This window comes from Eubalaena glacialis, chromosome 5 (genome assembly GCF_028564815.1).
Source record: "Eubalaena glacialis isolate mEubGla1 chromosome 5, mEubGla1.1.hap2.+ XY, whole genome shotgun sequence".
Taxonomy (NCBI): Eukaryota; Metazoa; Chordata; class Mammalia; order Artiodactyla; family Balaenidae; genus Eubalaena; species Eubalaena glacialis.
This window is the reverse complement of record NC_083720.1, coordinates 78,860,708-78,876,047: the sequence shown is the minus strand read 5'-3', so window position 1 is coordinate 78,876,047 and position 15,340 is coordinate 78,860,708. Positions and strand designations below refer to the sequence as shown.

At 38.7% G+C, this 15,340-nt stretch overlaps 2 protein-coding genes across 3 annotated transcripts in view; one reads left to right on the top strand and one right to left on the bottom strand.

Annotated features, from left to right (window-relative positions):
* Positions 1–15,340, bottom strand: part of POLR2B (RNA polymerase II subunit B) — a 45,483-nt gene extending 30,143 nt beyond the window's left edge. Inside the window, exons 1-7 of the mRNA XM_061192339.1 lie at positions 15,252–15,340; positions 12,740–12,812; positions 9,316–9,466; positions 5,113–5,225; positions 4,772–4,991; positions 4,231–4,389; positions 689–853 (exon numbers count right to left, since the gene is read on the bottom strand). Of these exons, the coding sequence (XP_061048322.1) occupies positions 689–853; positions 4,231–4,389; positions 4,772–4,991; positions 5,113–5,225; positions 9,316–9,466; positions 12,740–12,812; positions 15,252–15,270 (900 nt within the window). The 5' untranslated portion in view covers positions 15,271–15,340. The remainder of the gene's footprint in view (positions 1–688; positions 854–4,230; positions 4,390–4,771; positions 4,992–5,112; positions 5,226–9,315; positions 9,467–12,739; positions 12,813–15,251) is intronic.
* On the top strand, positions 5,718–6,301 carry LOC133092177 (coatomer subunit zeta-1-like). Of its 2 annotated transcripts, XM_061191411.1 has the most exons (2): positions 5,718–6,155; positions 6,204–6,301. In XM_061191411.1, the coding sequence occupies exons 1-2, from the start codon at positions 5,718–5,720 to the stop codon at positions 6,249–6,251; spliced, it is 486 nt and encodes a 161-aa protein (XP_061047394.1). In that variant the 3' UTR covers positions 6,252–6,301. The 2 variants fall into 2 exon arrangements, with proteins under 2 accessions (XP_061047394.1, XP_061047393.1); XM_061191410.1 differs by having other exon boundaries at positions 5,718–6,301.

Below are 15,340 nucleotides of genomic sequence, written 5' to 3'. Positions count from 1 at the left end.
ATGATTTCAAAATAAAAAGTTTTTTTAAAAAAAGAAGATATCAACTACATTTTCCCTTTTTACTAAACTGCATCAGACTAGTATGCTTTTACGATTTTCCTTACTACTGTTTCTTCTTGCTGCTGTCAATGAACTCTGACTGCCTCTAGTTTTCATGTAGATTTTACAGAGAATCGTCAAGAAAGAAGCCAAATGGACATATATACACTACCAAATGTAAAATAGAGAGCTAGTGGGAAGCAGCCGCATAGCACAGGGAGATCAGCTCGGTGCTTCATGACCACCTAGAGGGGTGGGATAGGGAGAGTCGGAGGGAGGGAGACGCAAGAGGGAAGAGATATGGGGATATATGTATATGTATAACTGATTCACTTTGTTATAAAGCAGAAACTAACACACCATTGTAAAACAATTATACTCAAATAAAGATGTTAAAAAAAAAGAAAAAAAAAAAGGTAAAACAGAAAATTAATTCATTAAATTCTGGTATTTATATGCCTTTAAAAAAAAAAAAAAAGAAAGAAGCCAAGGCAGGGCTGAAGGCTTTCACTACACAGTAAACGGCATGGGGTTTGCAACAGCTAAACTGATCTTCAGAGCAGCTTTCTACTATGTTTTAGGATTAGCAACAGTCAGTAACTTTAAACCTCTTGAAAAATACTATGAATACATTTTGCTTGCACATTACCATTTCCATCATCTCTGGATCTTCAAAATCATAAATAATATGCTCTAAAATATCTCTGTCAGACACAAAACCTAATGCTCTGAACACAATAATGATGGGAACTTCTTGCTTGATATATGGTAGGGTTGCCACAATGCGCTGACCAATAGCACTCTTTTTTGCACCCTAGAAAAATAAAAAATCATTAGAATATGAGAATACAGAGGTTATAGCCATATATAAACATCACAAGAACCATTTTATATACATGTTCATTGTAGGTATTTCAAAAGAGGCATGCCTCTCATATTCTAAGGAACGTCCTATGGCTGCTTTTCAAAAACCACTGCAAGAGGTTTACTTATTTGATGGATAGACTGGTCATCTGAACCTGAGAGAACTTACATTCTCTACTCTCTGTCTGCCAAGATCCTCTAGAACTGCCCCCAACTGTATTTGGAAATGATCTTTGGCTGCAGGTGTGAACACAGACCGACCCCCCTCGTCCTTTCCCCCAAACAAAACAATTAAAAATTTTGGAAGAAAGAAATAGATGAGGGGAAAATAAGAGAGAATATAGCTAGACAAATGTGGAAAAAAGCTAGGCACAGAATGAAAAATAAATACTAACTCAGAGTTGGTCTGTGACATATCTCCAAATATGAATAATATTTCAAAATTAACAAATAGCCTCTCTCACATAAGATTCTCTTTTCCAATTTCTCCCTCTTTAATTGCAACACAGACAGAAGTGAAATAAAAGTTACTACACTGGCATACAAACACCTGGTTTCTCAATTTTAATCAAATTTCTTCCCTTCAATATCAAACTCTATCTTCTCTTGGCCTCATAACCCTACATCATCATGGTCCATCTAATAACAGTTTCTGTTGTCTTCCTCCTCCTACTTCAGGCCTTCTTCCTTAGAAACCTTAACCCATCTCACGGATGTTCAGTAACAACTTTACATAAAGGACAGGCGAATCTTCATCTTGACCTTTTTCCTGTACTCTCAACCCTCCCATCCCAACTGCCATTTGGTTGTTTCAACTTAATTTTCAATTATTCCATTTGTTTCATCATAGACCTTTTTCAGAATACACAAAACATTAAAAAAGAATGCCTACACCATACACCACGCCCCCTCCAAACCTTTTGTCTAAAAATGAACTCACTAGGTTCTTTCTAAAAATCAATTCTTGGACGTTCTCTATTTTATCTAGAACCTCAGGATAGAACGATAGAATTTTTTTTTTTTCACGGCTGCCCACGTGCTGCTGATACTTATAATCACAGTGTTGGCAGCTCAGGCAGACTAGTCATCTTTTTGGGTGCACACACTTTAGGAGCCTAACAAAATACAGGAAATTCAGTGGCCGAGAATCCTAATTTCACTCTGTTGCCAGCAAGCCTCAAGGCCCAAGGCAAGTAATTTGTAAAGTTGCAAAGGTGAGGGAAGGTTTCAGATTGTTTTAAAATAGCTACTGTGGGCACTAATGGGCATGATAATGAAGCCCTTGGCAAAGATTACACAAAGCCTGGTGGATACAAGGAGTTGTGAGATACCAACTGTCCCATACTTAGCCAGGGTTGACTACAAAGCACCCCGAAAGCACACAGAGTATGGGAATGGGCAGTTGGCTACATCTTTTAGCCACAATGTCCAAGTCGACAGAATCACTATGAACAACTGTCTGTGAATTTAAAAAAATTAAAAAGACTACACAGAGGGAGTTCCCTGGTGGTACAGTGGTTAGGACTCAACACTTTCACTGCCGAGGCCTGGGTTCAATCCCTGGTCGTGGAACTAAGATCCCGCAAGCCGAGTGGCAAGGTCAAAACAAAAAAACAAACAAAAAATCTACACAGAAATACACATGTATACTGAATTTCAACAAAATAAAGACCATACACCTTGACTGTTCACTTCATTCCCTTTAAAATGTTATCCTTTTAATTTTATTTCCCATGATTATAAGACAAAGACCTTGTGTTTTTGCTCAGTGATTTTCAACCCTGGCTTTGCATTAGAGTACTCTGGGGAATTAAAAACAACAGCAACATGGGCACCCAGGCCCGATTCCTAAATTGATTAAATGAAAATTCTGGAAAGAACCAAAGAATCTTAACTGATTCATCCTCATGTCAAACTTATCACTAAATCTAGATGATTTTCCTTTCTTTTGCCCTCCATAATCCAGGCCAATGCTTATCAACAAAGAATGCACATCACAATCACCTGGGGATCTTTTCCAAACACTTGTGCCTGGGCCCCATTCTACCCCCATTCACAAGTAAAAACCATTTTAATTCTTTAGAACACCTATTCCACACAGGATTTTAACTTCAGGCACTTAAACCTCTCTAATGTTCAAGTTCTTCTTCTTTATAAAACTTATTATAAGTGACATTAGACTCTGCAGAACTGTTTATAAGAGCACAAAACTGGAAACCTAAACATCCATCACAAGGGAAATGGCTCAATAAATTATGCTATATCTATGCATGGAATATCACAGCTTAGAAACAATGATCAACTGCTGATCTAAACCTGTTTTTAAAAGATATCAGCAATGTTCAAACAGTGTGATAGTATGCTCCCATTTGGTTTTATTTTTTTAATTTTTAAATTTATTTTTGGCTGCATTGGGTCTTTGTTGCTTCGAGTGGGCTTTCTCTAGTTGTGGCGAGCGGGGGCTACTCTTCATTGCGGTGCACGGGCTTCTCATTGCGGTGGCTTCTCTTGTTGCAGAGCACGGGCTCTAGGCATGCAGGGTTCAGTAGTTGCAGCCCACAGGCTCAGTAGTTGCGGCGCATGGGCTCAGTAGTTGTGGCGCATGGGCTTAGTTGCTCTGCGGCATGTGGGATCTTCCCAGACCAGGGATCGAACCCGTGTCCCCTGCACTGGCAGGCGGATTCTTAACCACTGCACAACCAGGAAAGCCCCCATTTGCATTTTTTAATTAAGACTATTTCTGGATGGATTCATGAGAAATTATCAAAACAAGCTGCTTCTTAGAGAAGAGATCTGGGGGTCAAAGGAAGACTAATTTTTATAGTGTACGCTTTTTTGTACTTTTTTGAACTATTTAATGTGTATATATGACTTATTTTAAAAATTTTTACAAGTAAAAATGTACATGAAATTAAACAGTTAATTGCAACAAATTTCCAGTATAGTTGCAAAATTATATCAAGCAATCTGAGTAACGTAATTGGCACATAGCAAACAGTCAAGAAATGCTATTATTAGATTACATTATTGTAAGTAACATGCTTATGGTAGGTGGCTTCTAAGATGGTGCCTAATGATCCCTGCCTACTACTACTGCCTTGTGTAGTCCCCCCTTGAGTATAGACTAGATGTACTGATTTGTATCTAACAAAAAGAACATGGCAAAAATGATAGGATTTATTACACAGTAGTAAGTAAATAATAAAATGCCTACCACACAACACTGATAATATGCTCCAGAAAACCTTTTTGACTAAACATGCAGCCTGGTAACTTTCAAAACTAGACCAAAAGGAATAAACCCAAATAGCATATAATAGTCCATACCTGTCCTCCTCTTGCCAGCATGCTAACCCAGATAGTACTGGTGGGTCGAGAAGAATTCTCCAGACATGATCTACACTCTCCTGTGTAGGCATATTTAGAATCCTTTTTGGCAAACACATAGACTGTGTTTGTTGCCATTTTCTCTTGAGCAATTAGAACCTATATGGACAATAAAATTACAGCCATAAAACCGACAAGGTCTTTGAATTAGAAAGAACAATGAAAGCTGCATCTTTATTAGTCTGACTGTATAGGCTCACTGAAACATCAATTCTTGAACTTTACAAACTCCATTTTGCATAAATGCTTCACCAAAACATATAAGCTCAAACTGACCAAATTTCTAGTGTATATTATTGGGTTGACCAACCCAATATATACAACTACACAAAGTTTTGGTTTAATATAAATTCGGCTGTCACCTCCTTAATAATTCAACTGCTACTTCCAGATTATACAAAAGTTTACTTTTTGATTTCAACTTTCATGATTTAAATCTTAATCATCATTTGGTAATTTAAAAAAAATAATGCTACTATACCTTTTCGGATCCATTAATAATGAAGTAGCCACCAGGATCCAAGGGGCATTCATTTAACTCACAAAGATCACGATCTGTTAAGCCATTCAATAGGCAGTAAGTTGAACGCAACATAATTGGAATTTTTCCTATAAAAGTTTTCTGATGCTGTGTCTGAAGTTGTTCTTCGCCTTCTTTAATGACTGTTTTTGTTATATCAACATAAAGTGGAGCAGAGTACCTTTGAAAATAAAAGTAGATCACAAGTGAATAGTAAGGTGATTACTAAAACTCTCAACTGGCTAAAATTTTATTTTCTGAATCTTATTTCAGTATCAGCTGTTGGAAAATATCTTTCTTACGTGAGATTTCTTAATCTGGCCTCATTTGGCATCATCGGTGAAGGAGCACCATCTCTCTCCCAATGGGTAGGCTTGGAGAGGTAAATTTGTTCGAACTTCAGCAAGTATCTTGGCTAAAATGAAAACAAAAACAATGGAAAAGGGTAAATAATTTTTTTTCCATAAACAATTTAAATGATTCCATTTTAATCAACATTAACATTTTGAGTAGAAAGAGCTCTAGAAAATGCCAAAATTAATCCACTTTACTAAAATGGTGACTCTCCCAAGGCAACATCCATATTCCACAGATGTCAAGTTTTATACTTCATCACTTTCTTAACGTGGAAGGCAAAAGGAGATTTAATATATCACAAGTAAATAAAGACTAAGCTCTGAGTTCATATCAAACAACTGAAATGGATTTGCATTAATGATCTGTATAGCTATTTCATGTGCCCTCTCCTTAGTTTAGGTTAGGTTAACAAAGTTATCAGAAAACAAAGAAAAGATAAATTCATATAATTAGAAGCGTGTTCTAAACCAATCAACAGAAGATAGAAAAAAAGTAAACCTAACTCTTCAATTAAACGTACAGAAGACATTGGTACCAGCTATGGGGCAAGATGGATGAGCTGATTTTGGACCCCTCCTTGTACACTGTCAAAGCCATTCTGACTCTGGACAATGGTGGAGATAGATTTTTTGCCAAGTACTGTGACGACAGCTACCCCGGTGTCAAGGAGCAAAAGGCCTTTGAGAAGAACACTTTCAACAAGACCTGTCAGACTGACACTGAAACTGCCCTCTTGGGAGGCCTGACAGTGGTATGCAAAAGCAGTATCGATCTCTATTTCTATACGATTGGCAGCTCATACGAAAATGAGATGATGCTCATGGCTATTCTGAACTGCCTCTTCTTCGACTCACTGAGCCAGATGCTGAGGAAAAATGTAGAAAAACGAGCTCTGCTGGAGAACATGGAGGGGTTCTTCTTGGTTGTGGATGAAATCGCAGATTGGGGGGTGATCCTAGAGAGCAATCCCCAGCAAGGGGTACAGCGGGTGGCACTAAAGGGAGATGTCCCCCTTACAGAGCAGACCAAGTCTCAGGTGCTGCAGTCAGCCAAAGAACAGATCAAGTGGTCACTCCTTCGGTGAAGACCTCACTGTTCCTGGCTCCTTACCCCCTCAAAAAATCCACATGTCTGCTATGACTTCTCATCCAGTCCCCCAACTAATGCTCTCAGGGTCATCTCGGGGATCACAGGGATCCTTAGATCTCCATCCTGTCTGTGGCTGCCTCCCCCACAAACCTGTATACACTTCCCGTTCCTTTGCACTCTTTTTTGCAGTTCTGGGACTAAAGCTCTCAGATTTTTGGACACGGGGCAGTGGAAGAACCCTCTTACTTTCTCAACTGGATGATGCTCCCATGCTCTCCTATCCCCCATATTTTCTCCCCCACTTCTGTGCTCTTTGGCTGCAGCTACACTTCAGATCAAAGCAGGAGAAAGAATGTGCTGAGTGTTTTCCTCCCTTTGTCTTTACCCTGCCTTCATCCCAACAGCCCATCAAGGGGAGGGAGAGCGAATTCTTTTCTACAGAATGAGTGGGGGTGGGGAGAGGCATATCAAGTCTCAGCCACAGCCCTCCATGCTGGCCTCAGTATTTTCCCCCATTCCTTCTTACTGTCCAGGACTCCAGCCTTGGAAAAAAGCTTGGGAACAGCTCATAGGCAGGGGACAGAGTGGAATAAGCAGTGATCTAAATTTTATTGGAGAGGGCCTATAACATTCTGTATTTCAGCCACAGCTGCATGTTTTACCCTGATTCTGGCTTATAGTTTCAAAACTGCTGTGGTCTGTGCGTACTCCTTGTGGGAGTGTCCATCTTTTTGTCTGATACCTTAACTCTCCACCTTCACTACCTGTGGGATCTCTGCCTGGCTTGTCCTCTCTGTGCCCTGGAGCAAAGCCAGTCCCTGAACTAAAACCCCATTCTAGTCTTGGGAAGAAGAGTTTCTGCTCAGAACTGGAGACAGGGTGGAATTTATGACTTGGGCCTCTGGGATCTCTCAGTCCCCTTCTCCCCGCCTCATGCATTTCATTCTTCTGTCTTGGGTCTGAGATATCTGCTTAACCCTGTCCTCTCTCTGCCTCAGCCTTACATCCAGGCAGTAGGTCTGGTCATCTGGTCTCCTCCCCTCCCTAGTTCACTGAGAGAGGTGCCTCTCTTCAGAAAACTTTTGGGATTTGGATTTCCCCAGGAAGGCAGAGGATGGAACACCCACTGTTGGGTCTCATCTCTCCCCTTGACCCAAAACTTCCCACAAAAATGTCTCAAGACACCTTCTTGAGAATTAGCGTTTTGCCCCACCTGCCAATTCTCCAAAACTGAAGTGGGGTGGATAACTGGGCATCCTTGGGGGGGCATTTTTGTGTAAGAGATGTATAGAGTCAGGATGACAGCCACCTTCATATACTGCTCTGTGCAAAGAGGAATTAAAAAACACACAGAAAATCCTAATTACTATTCTACATAAAGGAATGAGAATTTCCAACCCTGGATGACTTTAGCTCAGTCCATAGTTAAGAAAGAAAGAAAGAAAGGAAGAAAGGAGAAAGAAAAGTTTTCAATTAAATATCTATCTGCTACCCAATAAAACAAGATCCATGCAAACTTTCCAGAGCTAAATGGATAGTGGATTTCTCTCTAAATCAAATATCAGAAAAGGAAAAGATGGGACTAAGCAGACCACTAAAGGAAAATTATTAATACCCAAGTTTCCCAAACTGGAGTAGGTAAAGAGCAAAGAGAACTAGTGGTGATAATGAACCAAAAGGAATTCAGCCATCCAACTACTCATTTCCACTATTACCCTAATCTAGGACATTATTATCTGAAACTTCAGCTATTCCAAGATTTTAATCTGACTCCGGCCTCTTCCCACTCCAAGTAAACACCATTTCCAAAGTAACCTTTTAAAAATAGCGTTTCATGTACATTCTTTGACAATCTTTCCACAATGCCCCATGACATCCAATGACATCCAAAGCATGTGACAATCTGGTTCCATCTTATCTTCCACGAACACCTAACAAAAACAGATCAAACCAAAAACAATATACTGACTACTGTGGTCCCTCTATTCCAGCCACAAGCCAAAAACACAAAGTATTTTTGCTGAAATGATTAAATATCTTTTCCCTACTAAGACAAACACCCTTCACAGTCAGCTTAAGTCCCTCCCATCTTTTCCACTAAGCTCTGATAGCCAAGCTTGAGAGATCTTTTCCTCTGGTAGTACTTATTCTGGCACTATGAAGCTGCTATGTTATATTGTTATCTCTCTTGTTCTGAAAAGACCATGAAGAGAAAACGCCGTAAGTATAGGAAAGGCATTTTACACCCATTTTTCCAACACAGTGCCAGAAGAGCCAATTATTTTTGTTCTTAACAGCAGAAGTCTGTGCAGCACCTCCAACCAGAATGAGAATAATACATCAGCCCTTACAAGATAAGCTACAGAAAAGAGGGACTGAACTGGCAGGAAATAATAATCTCTCCCTCTGTCTAATTCTACTTCTTCTCTACCTCATTTTTTTTTTAGCTTTCTCTGTCCCTCAAGGCCCATCATGCTGCTTCTCTACTCAAAATCTGGGGTCTAGTGGTTAGGATTCTGGGCTTTCACTGCCGTGGCCCAGGTTCAATCCTTGATCAGGGAACTGAGGTCCTGTAAGCCAGGCGGCGCGGCCAATAAATAAATAAATAATGTTTAAAAAAAAAAAACTAGGGACAGTCATTTTTTGGACTACACACTTATTTATTGATATAATAATGTATTTCATGCAACAAATAATCAAGGGAAAAAGGCCCTTCACCTATTTTTCTTTTGATTCCTTACTCTGTGAAAGAAAAAAGTGGGATTTTCTGAGGCAATATGACTATTTCTGGCTTGCTTCTCTTTGTAGTTCATCATACCTCTGAGTTTCCTCTTCCTGGCTATTAAACACATACTATCTGAATAAGAATTAGGGTTTTACATTACTTGCAAAATGCATCTCTCCATTAGTAAGAATAAATCAGGAGCTGATTGAAACGTTATAAGTACACTAATAAAAACACCTCCTAACTTTTTTTTTTAACCTTTAAGCCAGGTGAGAGAAGGACCGAAATTTCAAATCAATACCCTTATTTATGTTATTTTATTGAACCATCTTACCGGTTCTTCAACTTCTCCACTAGCATGCTGAGCTTCGGCTTGTAGGTCTATAGGTGGAGCATCTTCCACAATTCTTTGAACAGACATCTGAATAAACTCATCAAAAGAATCCAGCTGTTGTCTCACCAAGCCTTTCTCATCAAAATAGGAACTGGGAAAATATTTGAGTTCACAATCAGTTACAACTCAGTGATGTTTTCTAGCATATTTCCCCATTTTCATTATCATCAAATTCGACAAATACTAATCATTAAATACCAACACTCTGCACCCATCACTACATAAAATACTATGAGGTATCCAAAAAAGAGGTGAGATTAGGAACACTTTCTTTGTAGAACTTATAGTTAAGTTTGGGGAAATGAGACATACTTGTGGGTAAAATTATTAAAGCACAACATAAGAACTATAAGGAAACCCTAATTTATAAATGTCCTTTATAGATAAATTTCATCCAACCTCTTGAAACATTTCTCAAAACTAATGAAATGCATAGTCAAAGAGAAAAATAAATGACAACATGGACAGACCAAGAGAATATTATGCTAAGTGAAAAAAGTCAGAGAAAAACACATACCACATGATTTCACTCATATGTGGAATCTTAAAAAAAAAACCCAAACCAAAACCAACCGACAAACAAAAGAAAACAAAAGCTCACAAACACAGAGAACAGATTAGTGGTTACCAGAGAGGAGGGGGTTAGTGTGTGTGGGTGAAATGGGTGAAGGGGGTCAAATGTATGGTGACAGATGGTAACTAGACTGTGGTGGTGATCCCTCTGTAGTGTATTCAGATGCTGAACTATAACGCTGTCCACCTAAAACTTACAAAACACAAAAAAGCATGGAAAAAAAGATAAAAATAAGAACTTTAATTTGAATAAGACGGAAGAAAATGATATCAATGACTAAAATATAGCATGTGTAAGAACTTCGATTTTAGGTTAAAGATTATTCTACTTTGACTATGTTAAAGGTAAGGTGAGACTAGTCATTCAAGTGAAAATACTCAGCAAATGACTGATTAAAAATGGAGCAAGGGTAAGAGATCAAAGCTATTAGTATAGACACAGAAATCAAATACTGAAGCCCTAAAGAAGGACAGAGACTCTAAAAGAGTAGACACACTGTTTGCAAGAGGAATCTCTCCCCTCACCACCACACAGGAAGAGCTGCATAGCTGGACTTAGCTCCTTGCCCTCTCTGCCTAGTAACTAACTCCCCCCATCCTCACATCAATTTTCTGAGACAACATGCGTAGCCCAACTAATCATCAGCCTCCCATTTTGGCATCATCAGATCACCTCACACGTCACTGGCCAGCCTACAGATTGGCTGGCTTTGGGTCAAGGTTCCACCCTGATTCAATCAACCATGGCCACCAATATTAGAAGCTCTCTATGGCAGAGAACACAGTACACATTCATCCCTGTATAAGGCACAGACTCAAGAAGAGTGGAGGCAACTTCCTTCAGTAGAGACTGTGAGCTGACAGGAAAGAAATTTCTCACAACCATTTGGGCCAGCCATTGGTACATAAGCACATGGAAAGCACAACCTGTAAGGTAAACAGCAATGGTTTTTATGGACAATTTACAATGAAAAATCTTTAAAAAACTATGGACAAGTTTCATCCTCCCAGGAAGCTGAACCATAGTTACTCTCCCCAAAATCATTAGGACAGTACTTCATTAGAATGCCATCCCTTAAACACCTAAACTATTTGAATAGTTCTTATTTATGGTATCTACTACCATGACGATTGTCCAAGAGACATCTTACTGAAGTCACTATATATTAAGTAATATCACATTTACAATGCTTGGGAAAGATCATTTGATATTAAACAGTGAAAAAACAAAATGTCATATCACAATTAACTAAAGCACCTATAATCAATTAAAATATAAAAATCAAACGGCATTTTATTCTGTAACAAATGTTAAATGCAAGGACTTGTCAAATAGCATATATAATCCTTGAGCAATTTGTCACATAAGTTGAAAACAATTTTTTTTTTTGGCTAAGATCAAAATATTCTTTCTCCCTGGCAATCACAGAATATAGGCATACTCCAAATATCTGGCTAGTTATTGTTTCCTAGTAAAATGTCTCTTCGTGTTTAATACTCAAAATCATAGACGATACAAATGTTTCAGTACAAAGTGTTTATAGCCCATGTTTAACAGGAAAAATAAATACATACTTACATCCTCAAAACTCATATTTTTAACAAAACAACGTTCAGCAAAGGTTCAGTTTTATTCCATATACAACTGGTAGAATGTCAGAAGCTCAGAAGCTTGTGCTCTTTGAAAAGGGAGAGTGTCAACTGAGAGGATGTGCATCTTGGAGATGGTGGGGCTCAAACAGGCATCAAAATGTTACTATATACAAAGCACCTGTCAGTTTGGTAAGTGAGGAGACTTGTAGCATTTTATATCCTAACATAGCAGGATGTTACGTTATTACTTAAAAGTTACTTCTCTTACCTACATGTAAGGCTTCCTGCTGAGTTTTATTACAGTTTAATTACACTTAGAATTGGATGGGAATGTGGGTCGAAATACCACCTGTTATAACTTTATCCACTTAAAACAAGGAGAAAACCAAGAGGAATCAAATTAACAGCACCAGTAATGTAACAAATAGGCATCATGTGCCTCCTGATACAATGCACTGAGAGCAGAACATCACTGTTGCTAAAAGTAATCATCTGAATCTAATCATGAGGAAACATCAGACAAACCCAAACTGAGGGGCAGTCTAAAAAATAATTTGCCTACATTCTTCAAAAATGTCAAGGTCAAAAAAAAAAAAACAAAAACGTGAGGCCATGGGAAGCTGTGGAGAGATGGTGAGTTTGAGAACCAAAACAAAAATAGAAAAGAGGAAGATTGAGGAACTGTTCTAGATTATAGGAGACAAAAGAATAAGTCATAAAAACAAGATGTAATATATGATCTTATGTTGGATCCAGGATAAGAAAATTTTTATTTTGCTATGAACATTACTGGGACACTGGCAAAATCTGCGTAAGGTCTCTAGATTAAATAAGATTACTGTATCAATTAATTTCCTTATTTTAATAAGATTATGATTATGTAAAAGAATATTCCTAGGTAAACAACTGACTCTCAAATATTTCAGAAAAAAAAATACGTAGATAGAGAAAGAATAAGGCAAAGAAAACATAGCATAAGGTTAACATTTAGGGAATCTGGGTGAAGTGTACATGAATTCTTTGTGTAACTCTTCTGTATATCAAAATACTTTAAAAGTTAAATAAATAAAATGACAAACCAGCTCTCATGCAGCATATTCACATAGAACATCTAATTTTCAAACACAGAATAAGCAGGAAATCCCTGTACAATTTACAGTGCCTTTTAAAACTTATTCAGTTTGGTCTAGAAAGTTACCTAATTACAATCCAGCATGCCTCTTGCCACAAATCTGGTGTGATTTCATCATCATCCTCATCATATTGCATATCTGCAAAAAAAAAAAAAAATCATTCTCACTTGCAATAAATACTACTAGCTCACATCTTACTATGATGTGAAGTAGCAAAAACACATTTACTCGTTACTAAATAAAAAACAATCACTTTACCCCACTTCTTTAAAATTTCAGTCATCACATTACTTGAACTGTAATGAAACAACATACATAGGTATATATGTACACATACATAGGTCTACGTCACATAGATATTCTCCCAATACACAAAGAGGCCTCATGAGAAAGGTTCAGTGCAAGTCGTGTGAATTTGTAACTGTTCCATCGTCTCCAAGAAACCCATATTAATTCTCATTAATAACTAACTATAATGATAACTAGGAGCAAGCTCATAATCCTCTGATCAATAGGCTCCTCAGAGACTGGAGTCAGAGATCAGGTTAAGAGGGAGGGGTCAGCAAAGGAGTCCAATAGCCGGGCAATACCTTAAGGTGGGCTGTCTATTACAGCAACATTTCACACATGGACAGGGATGACGGGCTGTATTTTCCAAAGATGGCCACAACTATCTTCCATTTCACATGCTCTTTTATAAAGTGATCTTGACACTCCTACCATCAAGATATAGGGGGTCTATGCTTCCTCCCCTTGAATCTGGGTGGGTTTTTGACTCTCCCATAACTAAGAGAATACAGCTAAAGCAATGCTACACGATTTTAGAAGCTAGGTCAGGAAAAACAATGCAATTCCACCTTGTTTGCTGAAACACTTACTTCTGGAGCCCTGAGCTGCCATTAAGAACTCCTACTACTTAGGTGAGAAAATCTAAACAGAGGGCCCACTTACGAGATGCTGCAATCAGCAATCCTAGTCCTTGAGTTTTCCTAGGCTAGATGCCAGACACATGAGTAAACACTCCAGATCACCCAGCCCCCAGCAGTCAACACTCAGCCTTTGTGTCTTCCAGACATCAGGCAACAGACAAGCCATTCCTACTATGCCTGTCCAAATTCCTGACTCATTTATTTAATCCATGAACATATTAAATAATTTTTAAGCAGCAAAACTTTGGGGAGTTTGTGCAGCAACCGTAATTTATAAAATGGGGCATTTGAAAAATCAGTGTGCACTGGTGCTAATATTAGTCTCATCTTCTTATGCAAAAGAATAAATGTGCTGTATTTTTGTTTTTCTATTCTCACCTATATACATAGTCTGTAAAACTTAACAACTTTGATTCAAAATTTAATACATATCCAAAATAAATTATTAATAAGTGCTCCTTGAATGGTCTGGAATTACTGACTCCTACACATGGGGGGAGAGGTAAAATAGACAAAGGTATCTAAAATGGCTTGGAGATTTCTAGCTTTGATGGCACACTAGATGTTATTATCACAGCCACCCAGGAGAAGTAGGAAGGTTGGAAAAGGAGAGGTAATAATGAAGTCAGTTTTAGTTATACTCGTAGATCATTTATCCTTTTTAACATTTTTATGTTTTCTAGCCTCTGAGAAATGAGACTATATATTACCTATTCAAAAAATTAAGCTGAAAAAAATTTTTTTGAATTTTTTTCTCAGGAGTTAAGAAAAAGAATACAATGATGCTAATAAATTTCTAGACGCAAAATAAAAATGAGACAGAAGTTTAAACAGTAGAGTTTAAGTTTTTGCTTCTATTTTCTCCATGAAGTAGCTGAGGGAATAAAGAGAAATGTAAGCGGTGGCCAGGAGATTGGGAGCTAGAAGAAAACGAACTTTGAAATAGCAGCTTTGGAGAACGGAAGAGGGAGCATTAAAAATATACAATGAAAATACACTACACGTGACTACGAACTCTACATGTAAAAAGAAAAAAAAGACATACTGTCCCTGTTCGTTAAAATACATACCATCTAGAACTGTGTCATCTCGCGGAAAATGTAAAGGTCATCTTTTAAGATAATTTACTTAGGCATATGACAGCATGAAGGAACGCCAAACTAAACCAAACCCTGCCCCCGCGCCGCACACACACACACAAACTATATTCCTTGTCCCCGGAGTTCTTCCAGAGCCTAACACAATGCCTGGCACAGGCTGACGCTCAAAAATCCAACTATTCATAAATTCATTAACTCTGGCCTTAAGGGAAATCAAGAAAGGATTCCTTTGCTTCAAAGTCGGAACAATGGAACCTGTCGCATGGTTCTGCGCGCTATTTTCAACACGGGAAGGGAGTGTCAGATTCACACAGGCACAGACAGAGGAGAGAACAACAGTCACCCTGACCAAGATGATAAAGGCTACGTTCCCTGCACCCTCCACCTCTCAAAATCCCGGATTCGTTCCCGGCCTCGGGAGTGTGGGGAAACGACTGGGGCCATGGTGCGGCGGGCCGGGTAGGAGGTCGCAAATCCTCAATTCATCCAGCTACCCACGTTTCCCCCCTTAGACGGGTGGCCGCGGAGTGTTCTGAGTGGTCACCTACCCTCGTCCGCGTCATACATATTGGCAAACGGCTCCCGAGCTCCTAACTCTTGAAATCACACACGGAAAGGCGCACAGCTACTCCGACGT

Bases quoted from the DNA above. Each gene is read 5' to 3' on its own strand.
- LOC133092177 (XM_061191410.1), top strand. From the start codon at position 5,718: ATGGATGAGCTGATTTTGGACCCCTCCTTGTACACTGTCAAAGCCATT.